We start from the raw sequence: 25174 nt of genomic DNA on the forward strand, positions 1-25174 counted from the left end.
GAAATGCGCATCTGGTGCAGGAAAATTGGTACCATTAATGTTATTACTACCACTGGGTCAATGCCTCTGCTGGTGGACTGTTAGTCTCGGAGGGTATCACCAGCCCAGTAGCCAGTACTTCGGAACTGGCATGAAAATATGGATTTTTTTGTGTTATTAAAATTTGCAGTTACAAAATGTTAGAAATTATTATAAATTAAGGAATGTATCTCCCTCATGCAAAGCTCTGATTCCTTTCACAGATTTGGCTATACTTTTTTGAGCTTTTGGATTATAGCTCTCCATCTTTTATATAAGCTTTGGATTTCAAATACTTTGGCCACGAGCATCACTGAAGAGACATGTATTGTCCAAATGCGCATCTGGTGCAGGAAAATTGGTACCGTTAATGAAATTAAAAATTTATAAAAATATTTGTTTAATGATTTTAAAAATTGATGATTAGATAGACGCATAGCCTATCTGAATATAATTGCCATTTATACACAAAAATTTAAAAATAACCATTGGCAAATTTTATTTTTTCTTGCCTCAGATGTGACCAGAATTCAAGCTGCCATTTTAGATACCATAGACAAAACACATACAGAAGAAAGAGAGCTATTGATGGAATTAGTTAATATGGCATTGCAAAATAAATCTCTGAGTAAAACTGCCAATGGTATGGAACAAGAGGTAAGAAAAATGATTCTGTTGCACACACATTCACAACAAAATAGAGTTAGTAAATTCAAATTGTAAAGTTGTGTCATGGAAGAAAGATAACTTTATCAGCAACAGAATAAATTAATATTATTAATGATATACTGTACAGGGATATAATTTTTGCCACCATAAAGTGGTTGTTTGTTAAATCAAAAAAGAGAGAGAGACGTCACTGAGTGGACACATTTAGTTACGGTAAATACAATAAATTTCTTTGTAAAAATATCTGAAAAAGACGTTTTATATGCCTGTTTAGCTTCCCTAAAGTGTTTAATCTCTTCCATGAGACTTTATTCATTTGAGGAGATCAATATCTTCTTAACAAAATTGTCCAAAATTCATTTCCGAAATCTCCCCAAATTATTTGAGAGATTATTACATTTTTTAAAAGTTGTATACTATACATAGTGAAAGCAGCTTCTGTTTGGATTTTCCTTCATCTGATTAGCTGGAGACCAAAGTCTGGAAAGTCAGGTTGTAAAAGTGTTTTGAAAATTCAAAAAATAAAATGGACTAAACAGATCAGCCAAAAACATTTAATGTCAACTTCTCGGAAGGATTTGCAACCTTATCTTTAGCAAAATTACATAATTTGATCAAATGATATCCTTTGAATCATGCCAATACATATACACTGGATACTATACAGAGAATACCCTCTGGAACTGATGATCAAAATGTTTGTCTCAAGGTTAACACAATTTACACAAAAGCAGATTAATTTGTAGTAAGCCTATAAATTGAACATGTGCACAAGCTGAAAATATCCTCAATGATACAGTGCTTCATTTATAACATTTATTTTAACAAACATAATTTTTCAACCGGTCAGTACAACATACAGTGTCAGCTGTCCAGTCCAAGTAAATTACATTCTGATTTGACTTGTGATATATTTTATAGTTCAACATTCAATTTGCTCTGCAGGACTATCATTTAAAAGAAAACACAATTTTGTTATGCCTACAATATCTGTGATAATGGATCATTTAATTCAGCATGTTTATTTGACTATTTCAGGATTTAAAGACAGAGTTATCCAAATTAGAACAGGACCATTCTAAATGGAAGAAGAAATCCCAACAGATTGCTATGTCAATAGATGACAGTACTATTACACAGAAGGAAGAAAATAAACACTTCAAAGATGTAGCTAACAACCGAAAAGAACAAACCAAACTTCTGTCTGATGCATTGGTCTACAGAATGGAATGTAATTTTGAGATATTTTGTAGATTTAGAAAATGTAGGAGGATGGCAGTGGCAGATCCAGTATTTTCATAAAGAGGGAGGGGCAATGACTGCCTAAGAGGGGACCAGCTTCAGTGATGCCCTAAATAATCAACCAAATGTTTGCCCCCAAAAGGGGGGGCCGGTCCCCCTGAAAAACCCTCTAAATCCGCCTCTGGATGGTAGTTTGTAAATTAGTTTATGCATTGATGTTATTTTGCAATAAAAAGCACCCCTAAATTACCTTATTTATTTCCTGTCCCAGTGATAACACCTTCCTTAGTTCCTCCAATCTTCTTAAAATAGTCCTGAAGGTTTCCACTTTTCAAATCTTGATTAGTTTTATAATCAGAAGAAAACTGTTTTTTTTTAGGCAAGAGTTTTAGAGATATCCCATATAAATTGATGTTAGGATATGGCTTTCACATGCCATCGTCTTCTCTTCAAATTAAGATTTTCACTTTATTAAAACCTCATAGGAGCTTGATAAAAACAATTTGATATCTAAGACTCTTATATAATAAATATTATTTTATTTCAGTGGAAGAAAGATCACTGAAGACTTTGAAACCAGAACTATCTTCAGATCAAATAAAAGAAGAATTAAGTGTTATTCTGCTGGCAGACTTACAGGATCAACAAGAGAGAGACAGTACAGCAGTACAAAACATTATACAAAAACAACAGGTCAGTTGTTGGAAATTGAACTTTTTGTACAGTTAAATTGTATAAGTTATATATCAACTGTGTTACCCTGTAAAAGTGAAGTTTTTTCTTACTTACTTATAAAAACAACTTCATTTTTTACATAAATTAAGCTGTTAGTGTTTTACATTGTCATTTCTGGGGCTTTTATAGATGACTATGCTGTATGGGCTTTGCTCATAGTTGAAGGCCGTACAGTCACCTATAGTTGTTAATTTCTGTGTCTTTATGGTCTCTTGTGGAGGGTTGTCTCATTGGCAATCATACCAAATCTTCTTTTCTCTTATTTTTGTGCTATTTTCACATTTCCTGACCGGTGTGAGAAAAATATTTCTCCTCACTAGTGAAAAATCTGTTTTCGGCAAATGATTGGTTGAAATTTAATTGTGACATTAAATTTTCTTGGTTTTTTTCCTGAATTTTCTTATTGTGATGTCATGAAAAAAGGCGACCATGTCTGATGACTTCACATCAAAAGTACACAACTTTCCTCAAATCTTTGAAAAGGAAGGATAAAAATCATAAGAGAAACAGATTCCACCACTGTAACTGGTGTATTATGATATTTCTCCACTCTCAACAGTTAAATTTTGATTATTTAAAAAGCTCAGCAAGCCTTGTGCTTTAAATATTAAAATTTAACTTTCTCGAGTGGAGAAATATCTTGATACACTTGTTGCAGTTGTGGAAACTATATTTTTATATTTTCAAATTATGTTGTTAAACTATTTTCAACCCAGTTTCAAAAAAATAACCAATCCCAACCAATACAAATGTTTACCGTAAGTTGGTTTATTATTCTAGCATTACAAATGTCAAGAGAGATGACAATTTTATTATTCAGGCAAGAGCAGTGGTGGTGTAAACTAGACTTTGTATAGAAAGGAAAGCTAAAAAAGTAACAATGCTGCAAAAGGAGAGAAGACATAATTCTGTGCTAACATTTTGATTCCCTAATAGATATATTTAACATATATGAATTAATAATATCAAGTCAAATTTACAGAATATATCTTCTAATTTATATTTGATTCAATTGAAATCGCCTTAGAAATGGTTTTACAAATGTTATTGATATTTCTCTAGAGCGCTGAAGATCTGAATAATTTAAAGAGAATGCAGCGGTTATCTGAACGTGAGGGATGGTTTAACAACCTGAGTAAGACATTGTTCCAGTTATCCAGCCAGGAGGACGATGATGACTCTGATGAGAGTACACAAGATGCTATAGAGAAAAGGAGGGAAATTCTGGAGAAAGAAATCACTGAAGAAAGAGAAGCTAAACTACAGGAAGGTAAGAGACAATAGTTTTATTTTTCATTAGAAAAATGTAGATCTGTTTCTATTGTTTTATTTACCCTAATGATTGTCTCATCTATAATGCAGCTCATGGGAGACAATGCATACATTTTCTTTTGTTTTACGCAGCAATAGCTGCACATTTAAGAAAAGATAGAACTGAAGAAATATTTTTGATTTGAAGGTAGACATGTAGTCTAGATTTCTTTTTTTTCTTTTTTAGTATTTTCAATTATGTCTTTTCTTTATTTGTATGATATGAAAAATGGATTCTTATGTTGAATCAAACTTATCAAATTGGTTGTCTTATACAAACATCCCAACTGACCTTAGATTTACTGAGCTCTTGCCAAAACTATTTTACTTGGTATTGCAAATTTCGAAATAAAATTAAGTCCACTACTAAAGATTCAATTGCTATACAGGCTAAATATCTCTGTTTCAAAGTCTAAAGTCAATCTGTGAAGAAAAATTAACACCATGCTAACTTTAGACATTAAATCTTTGAAATGTTTTGATATTTAACAGACCATATAACTAAAACTTTCCACATACCTATCAATTAGTTTTGTGGTGTAAAATACAAAAATGACATCATAGTATAAATAATGTACTTAAAATTTTCAGGCTTAAACCCATCTGTCTATAATTGACTTATTTCCTAATCATAATGTTAAATCTTTTAAAAAAAAAACTATTTTGAATGATTCCAGTAATACAAAAAGGTAAGTATTTGGCTCAATGGTGTTTGATTTCAAAGGTACTCAAAGTTTTTTGTGGTTTTGTTTATGTGTTTTAATTGTTTATTTATAAAATGGAAAGGTTACACTTTAGTCTATAATTATATGTTATTCAAGAATTTTAGTGCAAGTGTGTGAAAAAGGAGTAGGTTCATTAATGTCCTAAAATGGCCCCCTTTTTTAGCGTAAATTTCAAATAGGATTTATTGACCAATATCCCAATAGATTATAGCTAATAAAGTGACTAGAAAGGAAATAAGCCATTTTGTTGAAAATTTACGTTCCTGCAATTTATTATGACGTCACAAGTTGTACTCATATTGATTTTCCACAAAAAAAATCAATGAAAACGGGTAATTTCCTGGTATTATTGGACAGGAAACATAGATGTGCATACATCGACAACACAGTTCTTTCAAAATAATGTTTGTGAAGACATTCCACATGTCTTATTTGAATATTTAGCTTGTCTTCGCCTGGTCCTAACTTTGGTTGAAATCCAGCCGATTTTTACCAAAATTCACCGAAATCTCTTTTCTAAAACTTTTTGGATGTAAAAATCAACGTGTTAGAATTAAAATCTGACAAAAGCAGTTCTATTTAACTTTCTCACATGTCTTTAAGTCAACTTAAAATATTTTTTGTCTTGTAACATTGAATATATAAAAAAGAAGATGTGGTATGATTGCCAATGAAACAACTATCCACAAAAGACCAAAATAACACAGACATTAACAACTATAGGTCACCGTACGGCCTTAAACAATGAGTAAAGCCCATACCGCATAGTGAGCTATAAAAGGCCCCGATTAGACAATGTTAATTATAATCGGGGCCAAATATGGCCCTTACCGAAAACTTACTCCTTTGCCCATTATTTGTACAAGTTTTACAAGGTTTTTTTAGCCTTTTAAATAATATTTGATATGTGTGCCTCTACTCAACTGTAGGATTCTGGAATTTATTGCAATCACCTTATCCATACAATAGTTTGTCCAACAAATATTTTTCATCACACTTTACTCAGAAATTGCTTAACAGAATGACTTGGTATTAGGTCAACAGCTCAACAATGGTGATCTGTGAAATATCGTCCTGTTTGCCAATACTTTTTATTTTCTACATATTGAATGAACTTCATATTTTTATCTCACATATATGAAAGACGATTGAACAGAATGATTGAATTTTTGGTCAGCAGCCGAAGTGATGAGTTTGAACTTTTCAGATCCTGTTTTCCCATACTTTAATTACAAGTGGGGCTAAGCTAAGCATTCATGTTTGATTTAATTTATACAGGAACAAGAGTGAAGTACACTTTAAAGTTAAACTTTTGTTTCATCTGTAAAATACATTATGCTCAGTATTTATAGTATTGCATGTATCTTTGTTAACAAATACTGATATGAAATACTCAATGAATTTGTTTGCTATTGTCTTTGATTCATGGTGTGTTTTGAAGTGAAGTATTTACTGACTTTTTTTTTTAACATTGTACTTAAATTTCACCAGGAGAAATTTTTTGTTGGATTTCAGATTTTTGTCTTGCCTTGACAATAGATATGCTGTTTTCGGCATCAACAATGTATTAGTTTGTGATAAGGTCTAGTTTATGATGATCCACTTGTTTGATCAATAATATTTGGTATGCATTTGTATAAGCATTGGCACATCTCATTTCCATGGAGATAATTTGGCCCTCCCCTAAGTCATGGTCTATTGACTTTGAAATTTTTGCTTAGTTTTCATGTATTCGTTTGTGATAAGGTCAGTTTAAGGGGAACTGTTAGTAGTAGGCCAATGTAAATTGGTATGCAGTTGTATAAGCATTAACACAAATATCTCATTCCATGGAAAATATTTGGCCCCTCCCCCTCAGTCATGGTCAATTGACTTTGCAACTTTTACTTAGTTTATAATTATTAGTTTTGTGATTAGATCAGTTTAAGATAAACCACTAATGTTAAGTCAATGATATTTTCCATGCAAATGTATTTTCATTTGCATGTCTTGTTTCCATGGAGATTATATTGCCCTTCCCCTCATGATCATTGTACGAATCACATAAAGTTTAACTTAGGGCGAAGAAATGAGTATGCGATTTAAGTTGCACCATGTATCTATCTTTTATTCTTTTATAAAAATCATATGGTCGCTAATAATCGATTCTCTACAAATAAAGAATAATTTCACATAAATAAAATACATAAATTATAATAAGATGTACATGTTTAAGTATTCATATTAAACTAAACAAACAATAAAACCATTTCATTCATGTATCATAATTTCTCTCGTAAGTTAAATTACGTTTAAAATAATAATTAAAAGTTACGCATATTTCTAATAAATAGTACACAATGTTTTCTCTCTTTAAATAAGTTTTGATATAATAAAAAGATAGTATACATAAAAAGTTTCTTACCAACTTTGATCTGTCTAATAAAATAATGTGCATCCGTATGTTATCAAAATAAAGTCTAGACGACGAAGCGCACGTCAAAGGCGTAACGTCATAAAACAGAAACGGGAAAATGTGTTGTTCAAAAGAGCGCAACGTTACATTAGCGCTTTCATAAATAAATAGTAAAAACTGTGTTTCTTATTCTTACAAGAATAAATGAATATGTTAGTTAAACATTTAATAAATAATAAACTTATATTTAAAATTTGAATATTTCAAATCTTACACTCCCCACAATGAAATTACCAAATAATTTCTTAATACAGTTAGAAAAATATAATACAATTTTGTCACCAATAAAAAAAAAACAGTTCTATTTAGAACACTCGAGTACGCATAGTTTATTTATAGGTCTTAAAATTTGTGACTGACTAGTTTTGACCACGCAGCTACGGATATGACCATCACGGCTCCTTGTGACCTCGACTATTCTACCTAAAGGCCATTGTCCTCTCTGTAAATGTTCATCAGCCACTAAAACAATATCGTCAATTTTAACATCTCGCTGTTCCCTCTGCCATTTGCTTCTTTGTTGTAGGGTAGGTAAGTATTCCCTCAACCAACGTTTCCAGAATTCATTCGCTAGGTGTTGTATTTGTTTCCACCATCGTTTTGCATATATATCCTTTTTGTCAAACACACCTTGTGGTGTTGACGTGTTGCTCTTCATCAATAATAGCATATTTGGCGTTAAAACGGGTAAATCACGACAATCGTCACTTATTGCTGTTATCGGTCTATCATTCATAATACGCTCAGTTTCGGCCATAAATGTCAGTAATTGTTCATCGCTAAGTAGTTGTTGATTGATAAGTGCTTTAAAAATGTTCCTTGTTGAACGAATCATTCGTTCCCATGCACCACCGCGGTGACTTGCATATGGTGGATTAAATGTCCAAATAATGTCCTTGTGTAGCATATAATTTGATATAGTTGCTTTATTCCATTGTTCAATGTTTTTCCGAAGTTCGATTTCACCGCCAACGAAATTTGTTCCATTATCACTGTAGACCTTTTCGGGAATGCCTTGTCTACTTGTAAAGCGTTGAAAGGCTGAAATAAAAGAATCCGTATTTAAACTGTGTGCTATTTCTATATGAACCGCTCTTGTTGTAAGGCACGTAAAGAGGCATCCATATCTCTTAACAACTGACCGTCCAAGTTTAACGTTTAATGGACCAAAATAGTCAACTCCGACAAAGGTAAAAGGAGGTTTGTCTGCAGTCATCTGTTCCTCGAGTAGGGGTGCCATCTGCTGTTTACAAAACGGACCATGTTGTTGTTTGCATGGTACGCAACGATCGATAACTGTCTTCACAGCACTGGATCCTTTCAATATCCAATATTTTTCACGAGAAGCTGCAAGCACCTGTTGTTTTCCCACGTGTCCCGTGGTTTCGTGATAATAACGGATTATAAGCGTAGTTACGTGATGTTTGTTTGGCAGTATCACGGGACAAGTGCTTAAGTCATAATTTAGGCGACCTTTTGATCGGATAAGTTCATTAACCAAAACAGGATTGAGAGAAGCAATACGGCTTCCTTTTTTCACGGGCTTTGCTTTCTTCAAGTTTGTTATTTCATCTGAAAAATAACTCATTTGGACAAGTGCTAATATTTCATCGGTTGCCTCCCTAAGTTCTGTTACATTAAGATTACCATTGTTACACGGCAAATGATGTCCAAGGTAACGATTTCTGCAATAAATCTTAAATCTCCTAAACCATGCAATAGCTCGTCTGAGTTTTATCCAGTCGGAGAAGTATCCTAACAAATTGTCGATGGCATTAGTGGTTGTAGCATGTACAGCTATTTCCTTCTTGATTTCCGTATCAGTCTCAGATATCCCTAGTTCTTCGTCCAGTACGTTCCTTGGCCAGTGCTCAGAGTTTTTATGAAGAAACTTTGGACCGTTCAACCAAATATCAAGATTTTTCCTATCGCAGGCGTCAATGCCTCTTGACGCTATATCAGCAGGGTTTTGTTTGGAGTCAACGTGACGCCACTGATCTAGTGATGTTGTATTTTGTATAACGCTCAATCTATTTGCTACGAATGTTTTAAATCGTCGTGACGTATTTCTTATGTACCCTAACACAATCGTTGAATCTGTCCAGAAAGTAACCTTATTTATCTTTAATTCGAGTTCATCCGACAAAATTTCATACAAACGACAAGCAGTAACAGCTCCTGATAATTCCAGTCTTGGTATTGAAACCTGTTTTATTGGTGCTAAGCGAGCTTTTCCCATCATAAGAGAGCACGTAGTTCTGTCATTTTCATCAACGACCCTGAGGTATGCACACGCGCCATATCCAAGTTCTGAACCGTCACTAAATATGTGCAATTGTACATTTTTAACATGTTGAACATCTCGTGGTAGGAAACAACGGTTTACGGACAAATTTTCTAAACATGGCAAGTTCTTCACCCAACTTTTCCATTTATCATGGTACTCTTGTGGAATTTGTTCATCCCACCCAAACTTCTCTTTGCATAAGTGCTGTACAATAGCTTTTGCTCTAAGTGTAACTGGAGAAACCAGTCCAAGAGGGTCAAATATGGAGCTAACGACTGATAGTATACCACGCCTTGTCAGAGGTTTGTCTGACAGTTTTACTTTAAATTTGATTTTGTCTTCATTCACATCCCAAATAACACCTAAGGCTTTGTCACTTGGCAACATATCACTAGGTCCAAGACTGACTACAGATGAAGCGCGTTCTGATTCTGGTATTGCATTCAAAACATTTCTTTTGTTACTGAGCCATTTTGTAAGTCGGAAACCACCCATTTTTAACATTGATTGCAGGTCTGTAGCGAGTTTAATAGCTTGTTGCTCTGATGGTACAGATTTCAGGCAGTCGTCGACGTAGAAATTTCTTTCTACAGTTAGCGCAACTTCTTGGTCAAATAAATGTGCATAATCTCTTGCCGTACGTTTAAGTGCATATGCAGTACAACTTGGCGACGATGTAGCCCCAAACAAGTGAACGTTCATACAATAAATTTTAGGTTTCTGATCTAAATTCCCGTTAGGCCACCATAAAAACCGCAACGCATCACAGTCGTCTTCTCGAACACGTACCTGATGAAACATGGCTTCAATATCGGCAGCTAGAGCTACTTTGTCTTGTCTGAACCTGATAATTACACCTACTAAACTGTTCATTAAATCGGGCCCCTGTAGGAGTTGGCTGTTAAGTGAAATTCCTTGATACTTCGATGCGCAGTCAAATACTACACGAACTTTTCCAGGTTTATTTTCATTTGTTATTGGGTGATGAGGTAAATACCAAACACGTTTTGATTTAGACTCAATATTAGTCACCTCCTTGGCATATCCCTTTTCTATGTAATCATTGACAGTTGTCGTATACATTTTATGTAACGTCTCATTACTTGACAATTTGCATTTCAATTGTTGTAAGCGGGCATGTGCAAGAACCATGTTATTAGGTAGCGTGGTCTCTCTATCGCGCCAAGGTAGTCCGAGCTTGAAATGGCCATCTTCCTGCGTTATAGATGATTCCATCATTTTCATAGCCTCTTTATCCTCTATAGACAAGCCATTCTTGTCTTCTCGTGCTCTATCATCAAAATCAGAGGTCCACATCCGTTCTAATTGTCGCTGCAACAAAACATCCCTTGCCTCCTCAAAATGTACATTTATAACGTTTGACGCATGCGTATCTTCAATAGGACCACGAATAGCCCATCCGAGGCGTGAGCGAATTGCATATGGTTGGTTTTCGTTACCGGACCTTACTTCTAACGGAATGTGAGCGTTAGGTGAATCTGTACCAATTAACAACATGACCTCGGTTAAATCAGTAGAGGGTATCTGTATATCGGCCAAATATGGCAATTTTCTTATATCTACATTTTCTGCGGCAGATCGAGCAGAAATTGGAAGCTTCTTAACTGACCAGACCTTTTTTAACGACACGTTATCATTTCCGTCAATAGCTTTTACTTGTAAGTCAACTTCTTGACCGTGAATTGTACTACCAGAAGAGCTAACAGTAGACATCTCGAAAGTGACCGGCTTGCTGGCTATATTTAATTTCTGAAGTAATCGTTCATCACATAAAGTTTTATCTGCTCCGTCATCTAGCAAGGCAAATGTTTTGCAAGAGTTACCGTTCCGACCCTTAACGAGGACAGGAATAATTCCTAAACAGTTCTTAATCATAGAACCTTTAGTAGCTGCGCAATTAACTGAAGGCTGAGTAGCTGCATGATCAAAACCAGGCTTAGACCAACTATGCAATAAAATATTATGCTTAACATTACAGTCAGATACAGTGCATGCCTTTGGTTTTCTACAATTGTTAGCAAAATGCTTCCCTTTTAAACAATTATAACACAATTTTAACATGCGTACTAATTTATACCTATCATCTAAACTCATTGACTTGAATTTGCTACAAGCTGTCAAATCTACACAAGTACCTGTACAACATTTACATTTGTGCTCATATTTAGCTGTGTTATTTAAACTTTGAGTACTTAACGTAGTAACCTTACTATTAACTGTATCATTATTATGATGGTTACTTGTAAAAACCCTTTTATCAGTCTTGTTCTGATTGTTTTCTCTACAAAGATCGTACCCATACATAGAACTAGCAATGCGTGATTTTTCGTCTACAAATTTAGCTAAGTCAGAAAAACGGGGTTCTCTACCAGACTCACTAATTGAATGAGCAATGTCGACCCATCTTGTTCTCATATGCATTGGAAAGCGTTTAACAATACACCTTAAATTTTCAGAATTATCAATATCTGAATTAAAACCTAACTGAGACAATGTGATTTCACATTTTTGCATTTCTAATGCCAATTTAGATAAACCTTCAATATCTGACGCTTTAATCTGAGCGCCGTACACTAATTTTTCAATAAATGATCTAGCAATTACATGTGGCCTACCGTATCGGGAGTACAATATTGCCCTAGCACGTTTGTAACCCTCATCAGAATCTAATAATACACAATCTTCTATACAACACTTGGCTTCACCTCTACAGTACTGAATTAAATAACTCAGTCTCAAACTATTATCACTTATTCTACCTTCAATGTTTGTCTCAAAGTTCCTTATAAACTTACTATAGTCTAACGGAGTTCCATTAAAAGTTAATAATTCTGGTTTTGGCAAATTAAACCCTTCGTGAAGTGTAGATGCTAGGCGTTGAAAAGCTGAATCTATGCTGGAAACACTTACATCCGAAAATCCAGACTGAGCACTGATTCCCTGTGTACTGTTATTAATGTTCATCTTTGGTTTATCAGTTGCTGCAGTTTGTCCGGAAAGAGAGTTCATATTAATACACTTTTCACTCGCAGGAACAGAGCTCTGTAATGTTTGCGAGACTGTTTGCGAAATGTTCCGAATGTTCACGATTCCACTGGTATTATCTGTGTCTTCTTCCACTGCTTCTTGCCACACTGATTCTTCGATATTGGCCTCTTCCATCTCGGATAGTTGATTAAATACCTGTTGTCTAAATTTAATTTCTATTTGTGCACGCTCTAGTTCATGCTGTTCTGATAATTTCCTGAGTTTAAGTTCTGCGATTAGCCGCTTAGCTTTGGCACTGCGAAATCTAGATTGTGATGAAACTGAAGATCGTGAACTCAAACTGCTATCAATTGAAACTGTATCACTTTCTTCGGGTATTTCCTCTTCATGCGATTTTTCACTCGCGATATACTGAGAAAATCTATCCCGGAATTCTACAAAGTTCTCATGACAACGTTCATAGTTCACTTCCAAATTTTCTATAACTTCTGATTGTGTACACAAATCTAAACACTGTAAGTGTGCTAACTTAAATTGTTCAAACCTTTCACATAACTTTGAATATAATTGTTTTGCATGTTCCACGTTCTCATATGAAATTAAATTCTTCTCCAATTCTTTGTACAATTTAGTAAGCTGCGCTAAATTCGTACTACGAGTCCGTTTTACATCACTGAAGTCCAGACAGTCTTCTTTCCGTCTATCGGTAGCCATTTTCTTTTTAACAAATAGTCAAAATTCGGCACAATTTTAGAATTTCCTCCTCTCCAGAGTTGAGAATTGTACGAATCACATAAAGTTTAACTTAGGGCGAAGAAATGAGTATGCGATTTAAGTTGCACCATGTATCTATCTTTTATTCTTTTATAAAAATCATATGGTCGCTAATAATCGATTCTCTACAAATAAAGAATAATTTCACATAAATAAAATACATAAATTATAATAAGATGTACATGTTTAAGTATTCATATTAAACTAAACAAACAATAAAACCATTTCATTCATGTATCATAATTTCTCTCGTAAGTTAAATTACGTTTAAAATAATAATTAAAAGTTACGCATATTTCTAATAAATAGTACACAATGTTTTCTCTCTTTAAATAAGTTTTGATATAATAAAAAGATAGTATACATAAAAAGTTTCTTACCAACTTTGATCTGTCTAATAAAATAATGTGCATCCGTATGTTATCAAAATAAAGTCTAGACGACGAAGCGCACGTCAAAGGCGTAACGTCATAAAACAGAAACGGGAAAATGTGTTGTTCAAAAGAGCGCAACGTTACATTAGCGCTTTCATAAATAAATAGTAAAAACTGTGTTTCTTATTCTTACAAGAATAAATGAATATGTTAGTTAAACATTTAATAAATAATAAACTTATATTTAAAATTTGAATATTTCAAATCTTACAATCATCATGGTTCATTGACTTCGAAACTTTTGTTTTGTATTTAGATTTGTTTAAAGGGAACAATTTATGATAAGTCAGTGGTATCTCATTTCCATGGAGATTGTTTAGACATGTACCTTCAGTCATTGTTCATTGACTTTGAATATTTGCATAACTTACTTTTTAAAGTAATGCTATTTTACTTCAACATTTGCATTATCAAAATAACAAAAAGGTGAGACATGGCACAATGGCCTAAGGGTGTACTTTTGCTCTGAGGCGGATTTAGAGGGGAGCCCATAGGGCTCTGCCCCCCCCCCCCCCCCCTTTCTGGAAAAAAAATTGGTTGATTATATAGGGAATCTCTGAAGCATGACCGGAGAGGGCCCCCTCTTAGGCTTTCAGTGGGCCTCCACTTATGAAAAGTTCTGAATCCGCCACTGTTGCTATCACCTGTTGTATGTCCATGTATTCAAAATTTTCATTTGCTTCTTCTCCTCTAAGACTATACTGGTAAGTAGAATTTAAAATAAAAATAACAGAATTAAAGTTTTTAATGTCCTGTAGTGCGTATGATAATTGAAACAGCATTGATCCTTATTTTAAGTCTTAGAAACTTCACCTGACTAGTGTAAACTGGATTTGATTGTAATAGTGTGCTGTTATCACTTTTCACATATAAAATCATAGGTACACTGTCATCTTTTGGGATTGGCTCGGTGAGATATTACAATTGAACTTTAGAATTCATTGATTAATGTTAAAGAAAATTGATGTTCTTGTCATCTCTAGCTTATTTTCTGAATATGATTTTTATGCACAAAATTAATGTACAACAGATGTCATAAAAAGAAAAATCTTAGAATGTTCAAATCACAAATTTAAACAAAAGATTTAATTTGATGGTATACACGTTTTTTTTACATGTTAAAAACATTATTTATTTTGTTTAGTATGACAAACAAAATGATTACAGAACATTAATCTGTTAATTATCTGTATATTTATAGCCATGAGAGCCAAGATGGCAGGTGAAGAAATTGATATCCAGGCAGAACTTAAACAATTGGAAAAAGAACAACAAGCCAAAAGAAAAGTATGTATATATAGCTGTAAACATTTATTGTATGATTAAAAACCATTTTGAGCTTTGGTTTAATAATTGTGAAAATCAAAATTGTGATATAGTGTATTTCTCCTTGAGATACAATGTGTCCAAATTGTAAGGCCTTAGCTCTCTAAAACATTTAACTGGATTGGTTGATATTTATACAAAAGTTTATATTGACCCATTCATACAGACTTGTATATTTTCTTCTTCACTGAAAATAAACAATTGTGAACAAAGCTATGTCCCTTTAAGTCACTGAAATTGTTTAAATTTGATTCACAAATGGTAAAATCAAAAGCTCAAACACATCAAACAAATAAAAAAAACTGCCATATTCCTGACATTGTAGAAGCATTACTTTATGTAGAAATAGTATCTTAAATTTATGTCAAAGAAAACAGCACAAAAAATGAATCTTCATGAAATATCACATTATATCTCAGAGTTTTTTATGTGTGTGAAAATTGGCCTTGTAAATTAGCTAGCAGGTATGTTTCTTGAATCAGTAGAACGTCTTTGATTTCATTGATTAATTAAATAATTTGTTTACTCATTTTCAGTTATTATGTCAAATTCTTTATTTTAATAGGCCCTTGATGAAGAGCTAGCCAAACAAAAACAAGCATTGAAAGAAAAAATAAACAAAAAGAAGAGAAAAGGACAAGAAAAGGAAGAAGAGGAAATAGAAGCGTATCATATCTTGATGCTGCAGCAGAGTCAAGCAGAGAAATCAAAACAAGCTGTTGATGGAGAGAAAAGTAGACAAAGCAGCAAAGTGTGTACAAATACTTTGAAATTTTTATTTTAAGATTTATTTTATCTTTCATTTTCCAATTTTTCTGCTGTTGCATTTCAAAATTGTTGATTTTCTCACCTCAAGGTTATGATAAGTTCACTGTAATGTTTTCAAAACTAGGGCTGGTAAATTTGCATCATAAAATGATAATAAGAAGAATCCTATGTTTATTTTGATTAATCATCGCTCTTTATTCATTGTGTTGGGAAATTGGATAATAAATTCAATTGCTTTATCCATTTATATCTACTTTTTAATTTGTTTCCCTGATAGAAATAAATCAGTCTGGGTTCAAAACCTGTCAAAATGAAAAAAAAAATAATTATAACATTATTAAAATAAAAAATTTCCTACCTGCCTTTTATGTTTGTTCAACAACTGTATTTGCTTTTCCACCATATCAAGTTGAGATATATATAAAAAATCTGTTTCTGTTGTATAAAGAATCTGTTTCTATTTTAATTACAAACAAATTATATGGCAAATCTCAATGGTAATAATTAATATTTCAGCTTCAGGATAAGATCAGGCTTCGTAAGGAAGAAAGAATTCGTCTTAAACAAGAAGCTGGTATGCATGTATCTGAAGAAGAGAGCAACTCTCGCCCAAGTACAGTTGATTCAAAGGTAAATAATACAAATTCATTATTTGGGGGAAAAAATAAATTGTTAGAATGTCATACCGTGTTGATTTTTGTCTCACCTGCAAGTAAAGTTGCGGAAAGCAAGACAAAGGGATTTGAATTAATTAGCAATTTTCAACGTTAACCTTTTCTAGTTAAATTGAATAGTAACTACTTACAATAAACAATGATACTTTCTATAAAGTTACATATCTGTCTGTACCATTGTCAACCATTTTCATGCCCTGCTCACTAGATCATGATCCTGAGACTAAATGAATAAACAATATTGTTGTCCATCAGATTGTCTTTTTCTAAATTTTATGCAATAGGCGAGACATATATCTGTGTCAACAGTTTATTTAACTAATCAAGTTTTATTTACTTGGAATTCATGGTAAAAATTTCTAAAACTGGAAAATAAAACAAGTATCCTGCATTTTTCAGCTAATCAAACTTAATTCTTTTTTTGTAGAAAACTCCTCCACTATTTGCCCTACACAGAGAAAAAACGGTGGTTAATGTGGATATTACTGAAGATCAGAAACAAGCTGTATTTAATAAACTTGTACGAGAACAGACAAGTCTGCACGATAAGATCAAACAACAACAGGAGCAACAGCAAGAAATGGTGAGTTATATCTAGTGCTGAAAGAATTTGTTTTGTCAAGTATCATGCGCTTGTTGCTATTACTACCATCTATAGTGTTCAAGTGTTGCTGTAGTCATTTGTAGAAACAATGCAGTCTACAAGTTGGGCCTCAGTGGCTGAGTGGTCTAGGTAGTTACTACTGTCAACACTGATGTGTGAGTTCGAACCCCGCTCGTGTGGGTGCGCTTGACTCCAATCTTAATTGACTAGGATTGTCAGTTTTCCTATCAGGTCGTGATTTTCTTTAGGAACTCTGGATGCCTCCACCAATTATAAACAGCTGCGCCATGATCGCATGATACGCCCGACGTCTTGTGTGGAAGTTTTATGCAATAATCATAAATAGTTTCTGAGAAAGTTTTAAACAATAACCATATTATCTTTTTGAGACACGGCAGGATATGTGAAACCCCCCACCCTGTTTTTTTTTTTTACGAAAACCTAAACATCACTAAAATAAAATTTTGAGTCAAAACCAAAAAGTATACAGATCTTAAGATTAACATAACTAAGAAGTGTGTAAAGCTTTAAGCAATATTCATAAATTGTTTCTGAGATACGGCACAACACGTAAAAAACCTCTCGCTCTTTTTTACAAAATACTCAATAACTCAAAAATAAAATTTTGAACCATCACCAAAAAGTATACAGATCTTAAGATTAATATAACTAAGAAGTGTTAAAAGTTTAAAGCCATAATCAAGAATCGTTTTTGAGATACGGTGCGACATGTGAAAAAAACACCCCCCAAAGTGCCGTAACTCAGAAATTTTGACTCAAAATTTTGATGGGCGTATAAAAACTGGCCGCCACAAAATAACCTAAATGTGGTGCTTAAAAGTGGCATTAAAACACCAAAATTCAATCAAATCAGCCTAATAGTATCTGTTGTTGTTTAAGTCTTTACTTAGCTTTTGTTTTCCTCTAGTAAAAGGATGCAACGAAGAAATTGTTGAATGTGTAAATCATCTACAAAAAAAAATAATTATCAGCAGGACAAATTTATTTAGAAGAGATTTCAAATTATTGTTGTATTATATTTGTAGTTGAGAAGAAGGTTAGACAAATCCAGAGGAAAGAAGGAAATGCAGGCAAAAGAAATAATGGATATGTCTGAAAGACAGAAGAAAGAATACCACAAAACAAAAACCGTGAGTAAAATGGCTCTTACTATTAAAATGTACTAATATTTTGAAGCTTAAAATAACTTGGATCACAAGAAAACGGATAGCACAAAGTGTTTGTTTGAAAAAAGGTGAAATATTGGAGTATGTTTGTAACTTTTAGGATTTTGTTATCATTGAAATATTTCATTTTTTTTTGTGGACAGATTAAGAATATAAAACAGGAATCTCTACATTTGATTTCCAGTGCTGCTAAGGGATATTGTATAACAGAGGAAATTTAAAAAAAAAGAAAAGAAAATCAGAACTGAAATTTAAATTGTGCATAAGTAGACTCAGAATTATACATTTTGAGCATGTTTAGGTAGAATCCATTATTTTGACTACCGCTTTGAAGTTCTCCTTGCTATGAAATGAAATACCGGTAGGTAAATTGAATACACATTCTTTCAAAAAATTACAACATCTGAGTTATTGTCGAGCCTGCAACTTTTGTTGCAGAAAGCTCGACATAGGGATAGTGATCCGGCGGCGGCGGCGGCGGTGGTGTTAGCTAACTTCTTAAAAGCTTTATATTTCAGAAGGTGAAAGACCTGGATGCTTCATACTTTGTATATAGATGCCTCATGTTATGAAGTTTCCATCAGTCACATGTCCAATGTCCTTGACCTCATTTTCATGGTTCAGTGACCACTTGAAAAAAAAGTTCAGATTTTTTGCAATGTTGAATTCTCTCTTATAAGTAATAGGATAACTATATTTGATATGTGCCTACCTTGAAAGGTCCTCATGTCTGTCAGACAGTTTTCACTTGACCTCGACCTCATTTCATGGATCAGTGAACAAGGTTAAGTTTTGGTGGTCAAGTCCATATCTCAGATACTACAAGCAATGGGGCTAGTATATTCCGTGTATGGAAGGACTGTAAGGTGTACATGTCCAACTGGCAGGTGTCATCTGACCTTGACCTCATTTTCATGGTTCAGTGGTTATAGTTAAATTTTTGTGTTTTGGTCTGTTTTTCTCATACTATATGCAATAGGTCTACTATATTTGTTGTATGGAATGATTGTAAGGTGTACCTATCTAGCGGGCAGATGTCATGTGACCTTGACCTCATTTTCATGGTTCAGTGGTCAAAGTTAAGTTTTTGAGTTTTGGTCTTTTTATCTAATACTATATGCCATAGGTCATCTATATTTGGTGTATGGAAATATTTTATGATCTTTACACCAGTCGCACAGGTTTTATTTGACCCTGACCTCATTTTCACGGTTCATTGCACAGTGTTAAGTTTTTGTGTTTTGGTCTATTTTTCTTAAACTATAAGTAATGGGTCAACTATATATGTTGTATAGAAGCATTGTTAGCTCTACATGTCTGCCTGGAATGGTTCATTTGACCTTGACCTCATTTTCAAGGTTCATTGGTCTTTGTTTAGTTATCTTGGTTAATGTTAAGTTTATGTGACAGTTGTATTAAAGATTAACTTTATACTTAGGACTATCAACATAATATCAATGATTAGTATAGAAGGCGAGACATTTCAGCGTGTGCACTCTTGTCTCTCCTTATATGAGAATTCTTCTTAATATTTTTATCAAATAAAAAAACATCGGAAGACACTCAATCTACCTTATTGTAAATTTGAATATTGAGTATGTGTTGTCTGATGATGTGAGTCTGTTCAGATTGCTATTATAAAGGAGGAGGTGTGTGTGTTGTCTGGTGATGTGAGTCTGTTCAGATTGCTATTATAAAGGAGGAGGTGTGTGTGTCGTTTGTGTGATCTGTTATCCTTCAATAATACCCGGTACTTCCTGTTAATCTTTCTATGCATTATAAAACATCAATGATTTAATTTACAGGAAGAACGTGACAGACAGTTGCAGCAAATGCAACAGAAGATTGCCAAGTCCAAACATAGAGCAAGATCCAGGAGTCCAAACAACATGGGAGCTAGTCCTATCCCAGAAGATCAGGTAAAATAGATTTAACTACTTTCTGTGCAGGGTACCATACCATCAATGTTTGTCAGCTTGACCCCATATTATACCTAATCCTTTTTTTATAACAGCTTTTATGTAAAGTGTTTGTGTTAACTTTATTTTATTTGTTGTCATGGTAATATTTTTAATTTGTGTTGGACCTTTTTAAAATTTTAAATAGTATTTTTTGTGGGTTTTTTTTTTCATCATATTAATGTTCCTATCTTATAAATTGTACATTGTATATGTATTGTCTTAAGGAGGCTCGAGGGTATAAAAATTTCAGAAAAAAATCAAACATTTGTTTTTCTTTACAAATTTTATTGATTTCCTTTTGTAGTTGTTACTTTATCATATGGTACAAAAATCTTTCAAAACAATCAATTCGTGTTGGCCCCAGATGACTTTTAAAATGTATACATCATTGAAAAAGTTCCAAATTATCTCCCTTTGGTAGAAACATGCCATTTTTTGGCTTTAAAATTGAAATATCTTTTTCAACTCATCGGTGACCTATCTTTTTTAATATAATTTCCATATAAGCTGTACTTAAACTAAATTATTGTAAAATTTGAGCGATTTCTGTAATAAATTTCTTTTTTTATTTCGATATTACCTTTATTTCTCCTATTACTTCAACAGAAAAAAAACACCTTTACAAAAATGTATGCTTCTTTCGAAGGCAGATTGTGAGCGCAAATGAACGGTGACCCCACTTTTTTATTTTATTTTTCTATTAACTATGAGATAAAGTTCATTTATAGAAAAATATAGAGAAATCCTATATAAATGATTTAGACCCGCGAACCCCCTTAAATTGTCCACTGTGTCACTAGTTGCTTGGAAGATAATAAAACCTGGCTTCCGTCTGTCTGTGTGGTCTTTTAAGGGCTCTCTCATGTACAATTCTAACCCGGTTTTCATGAAATTTATGTGAACAGTTTTTATTAGCAATGTCTTGGACAAATACTAAAAATTATTTTAATGAAGCTATGCCCTTGAAAATATAAAGTAAATGATATATTGCTTTGGAAGCATTGTCAAAACTTCATTTCTTTTAAGATTATTAAGAAACTTATATTAAAGGTTTGATAACAGCAAGGTCTCTGACCTGATAGAAAAATCAGCTCTGATCAATCATTTTTTTTCAGGAGTTATTTCCCTTAGTAATGTAAATTCTGTAGTAAATTGCATTGCTAGTGCTCTCAAGTGTACAATTCTTGTTAAATTTTTATGAAATTCTTATAGCATGTTTATATCAGCAATATCTCTGATGAGTCTGATCAATCCTTGGAAATATCATGCATGTGATTTTTCTGGTGGGATTCAAAATCTTTTAATATTGATTATGATATATGAAAAATAAAATCTTTGTACAAAGTCTCACACTTAGATTTCTTGACAGTTTTTATTATAAAGGTTATGTCAAAGGCTGTTATCAGCAAGGTCTTTGAAGAATGTTAAACAAACTATTATTACAGGAGCTATGCCCCTTGTATATAGAAATATAAGAAAAGTAATAGTGTTAGCAATCTTAGTATAAGATGTTTTAAAATATCTACAACATGAGGGACATTGTTACACTGTTATTTTATTTAAGTTATTATTGATAATATTGTTATATATACAGTTGTCAGACAGTGATTAATAATGCATGGTAAATATGATGTTATACCTTTTTACCTTCCCTTTAAACCTCAATCTTTGTTTAATTTTCTTTTATAAATATCTTTTGTTATTATCTTTTTATCTCTTTGATTACTCCTTATTTTTTATTGGGTCTGGTATGTTTTTGGTGTTTATCATTTATTTGTTTTATGATTAGCAGTTTTTAGTTTAAGTTTTTATTAAGCTTACCTTTTCTGTCATTCAGGTCTTTGTCTGTAAATGCTTCATTTCTTGACCTTTTTTACAAGGTCACATAACCAGATGAATAAAATATTGCTGAAGAATTCCTTTTGTTATTTTCACTGAGTTTAAGTTTGTGTTTTTGTTCCCCCCTCTGACTTAACAATTATAGGTTAAAATTTGCTGTTAAAACATTAGAAAACTTTTAAAAAAAATTGTTCATGTATTGAATTGTGGTCCAATACCAAGCATGTTTATTTGAAATTCAACCAAGCCACTATTGCAACATTAGTTTTACATTAAATCCTATGGGAAAGATTATCAACCAGCTTTTCATATATTTGATCAAAAAGATTGTGCCAAATCATGATGCCCATTAGAAATCAAAATGGTCACCATCATAACACATAGTTTAAAATTGTACACCCCATTTAGGTCTTTTCATGGATCTAATGGTCAAATATGACATCAGGCTATGAATGTCATAAAACTCCTGTATAGGAGCAACATGTTATTACGTAAATAGATAATACATGTGTGATTGCATTTTATTATTTGATGTTTACCCTAGGTTTTGTTGTTGTTAGGTTGCTGTCTCTTTGACCTTCATCTTCTTTTATTCATTATGCTATGCTCCTAGATGTTTTAAAGCAGGCCAGAAGCACTATTGGAAACACATGGGTTTCTTTCCCCAACTTATTTAGATCATAGTGAAGTTTTATAAAAAGGTTTTATATAAATAATTATGTTTTTTCAATGATAAATTAATAAAGTAATTCATTCACCAGCACTATTTGGATTTCCAAATTAGGCAAATAGTTATGGATGAAATAGAATGCTTTTTATATAATTTCTTCTCAGATTCTTTAAATATAAACTTTTATCTCATGTTTCCGTTTCTTGTACAGTTAATCAGATTATTACTAATGTATTATTTGTATGCATATCTTGCCTTTACTCTATATACCTTCTCTATGATAATATTTAAAAAGATATTTGGATTACTTCCCCTTGCAAAGATGACTGATTGGTATCAGTGTTGTACACATTAATTTTATAAAGTTTCAATCTATTTTGAATTATTGAAATATGGATTATTTCATGCTTTGAGATAATGTAATAACTATTGCCCTTTAACAGTCACATGATCAAAAGTTTACAAAGCTATATTATCCCTGCTTGAGATTTGATGCAAATACAGAAATTTGACACCTTCAAATGTATAACAAGATCCAATTGTTTCACTAAAGACATTCAAATAAAAATATAAAAAAATAATTGATTGTTCTTTATAAATCTGTTTTATCTATTAGGTTAAATGATGTAAAGGAATTATGTGACCTACCTGATATTAGTACATTTGTACCAGGAAATATTTACATTGACAGCTTCAGTCATCAAAATAGTTATTCATAAACACAATCTCATTGAATTGTGATTTTAATCATTTACATGTATGCTTTGCATGGGTCTTCAAATTATTTTGCATCACAAGCCATTATTTGTGTATGTTTTGTTCTCCCATGCGTTTGTCCAGTAACTTTTTTACGTTTAGGGCCTTTAAGGGCCAAAGTAAACTTGCAAATATATTTATTATACAAAAGAAGATGTGATATGTTTGCCAATGAGACAATTCTTTACAAGAGACCAAAATGGCACAGAAATTTACAGCTATAGGTCATTGTAAGGCCTATAGTATTAAAGAATAATTTTGTATTGGAAATGCTCAATGTTTCAGATGTTGATGCAAACATGGGTAGTCAAAACATCCACACGAGAATTTTCTTTCCTATTAATCAAAAATGCATAAGAAATAGTTTCCAAGTATAGATTGAAATGCTTACATTGCATGTTAATCTATAGAACTTAGTAAATCTCGTTAAGAATGATCAATTATACCGTTACTTGATCTTGAGACCAATAAGAGGTTTGTGATATGGTGCATGTTATCATGCAATTAATATGCATAATGGGAAAGTTTTTAGTCCTAATTAGGAAATAGCCATTAAGTAATTACCTGTCTTGTACAGTCAAACATGGGGTAAATTAACTTTATGTAAATTTAAGGTTGCAATGACTTTCCTTAGTGTTATCAATTGATAATTTCTTCTATATAACATTATAAGAACATGATAATTTTTTATTTAAGAAATATTTACTTTGAACCCTTATATTTGTTGAGGTCAAAATATTAAGTTAGTTGTTTTTAAATAAATGACCATGGACACACCCATTATTGTCCAACTCAATTTAGTTAATTGATAATAAGCACTCTTTGAAGTTGTTAACAACATGACAGACTTGTTTTTCGAAAGATAATAAAAATGTTGCCATTCAGATTACCAAATATATCCATTCAGGCGACAAATTTAATAAGGTAGCACTCCACAGTTAGAAAATAAAATTAAAAATGAACCACAAAATGTTTATCATTTCCTAGTCCTGGATTTCTAATACATAAACCTAACTGTTTGTGTTGTACATGTGCATATGTATGTAATCAGTATATTCCATAGATTTGATTTTCAAAGTTAAAGACAGACAGACAGACAGACAGAATATTTTATTATAGTGTCACATACCAATACAGAACAATATCATACATCATAATATTAGTATAAAAATACAAATAAAAGTTTACATCGAAGTTAAAATATCGGTATCCAGCCATGACTGACTTATGAGACACTTTTGCTTTAAAACTTATTCTAACATTCATTACAAATGAATAAAAATAACCTTTTAAATTACATTAAAAATAACAAAAAAAAAACAACCTGTTATACACAATATTTTCTGCGATTAAACATAAAATATAAGGATTTTGCTAAAAAGGGTTGTATACAGTCATGTGACATCAGAAAAATAAATTTGTCGTCATGATTAAAATCGTAAAAATTGGGGTTAATAGCACTTGCTTTTAAAAATAGACCATATCGCAGATCTGAATAAAATTCACAATGCATTAAAAAATGTTTTTCGTCTTCTACACAATCAACTGTACAATATTTACATTTAAAAGAGTGAAAATTAATTCCTTTTATGTGTATCCATTGCAACATTCTGCATTTATTTACCATAAAATATTGCAAAAAGGGGGGTGGACAAAATTTGGATCAAACTAGAATTTCAATGCCTTTGAGTGATACCTTTTTAGAAACTGTTTTCATAAATCTTCCTAAT

General features: G+C 32.5%; 1 protein-coding gene across 3 annotated transcripts in view; it reads left to right on the forward strand.

Annotated features, from left to right (window-relative positions):
• Positions 1 to 25174, forward strand: part of LOC139492623 (trichohyalin-like) — an 81752-nt gene that overhangs the window by 47275 nt on the left and 9303 nt on the right. For 2 of the 3 annotated variants that reach the window (XM_071280776.1, XM_071280782.1), the window contains exons 38-48: positions 536 to 675; positions 1726 to 1918; positions 2477 to 2622; positions 3727 to 3934; positions 14861 to 14946; positions 15551 to 15736; positions 16270 to 16383; positions 16855 to 17010; positions 18078 to 18182; positions 20024 to 20137; positions 21774 to 21800. In XM_071280776.1, coding sequence (XP_071136877.1) covers positions 536 to 675; positions 1726 to 1918; positions 2477 to 2622; positions 3727 to 3934; positions 14861 to 14946; positions 15551 to 15736; positions 16270 to 16383; positions 16855 to 17010; positions 18078 to 18182; positions 20024 to 20137; positions 21774 to 21791 — 1466 coding nt within the window. In that variant the 3' untranslated portion in view covers positions 21792 to 21800. The remainder of the gene's footprint in view (positions 1 to 535; positions 676 to 1725; positions 1919 to 2476; positions 2623 to 3726; positions 3935 to 14860; positions 14947 to 15550; positions 15737 to 16269; positions 16384 to 16854; positions 17011 to 18077; positions 18183 to 20023; positions 20138 to 21773; positions 21801 to 25174) is intronic. The other variant, XM_071280789.1, reaches the window with a different exon arrangement.

Source organism: Mytilus edulis, chromosome 1, assembly GCF_963676685.1.
Source record: "Mytilus edulis chromosome 1, xbMytEdul2.2, whole genome shotgun sequence".
In the NCBI taxonomy this organism is placed as follows: domain Eukaryota; kingdom Metazoa; phylum Mollusca; class Bivalvia; order Mytilida; family Mytilidae; genus Mytilus; species Mytilus edulis.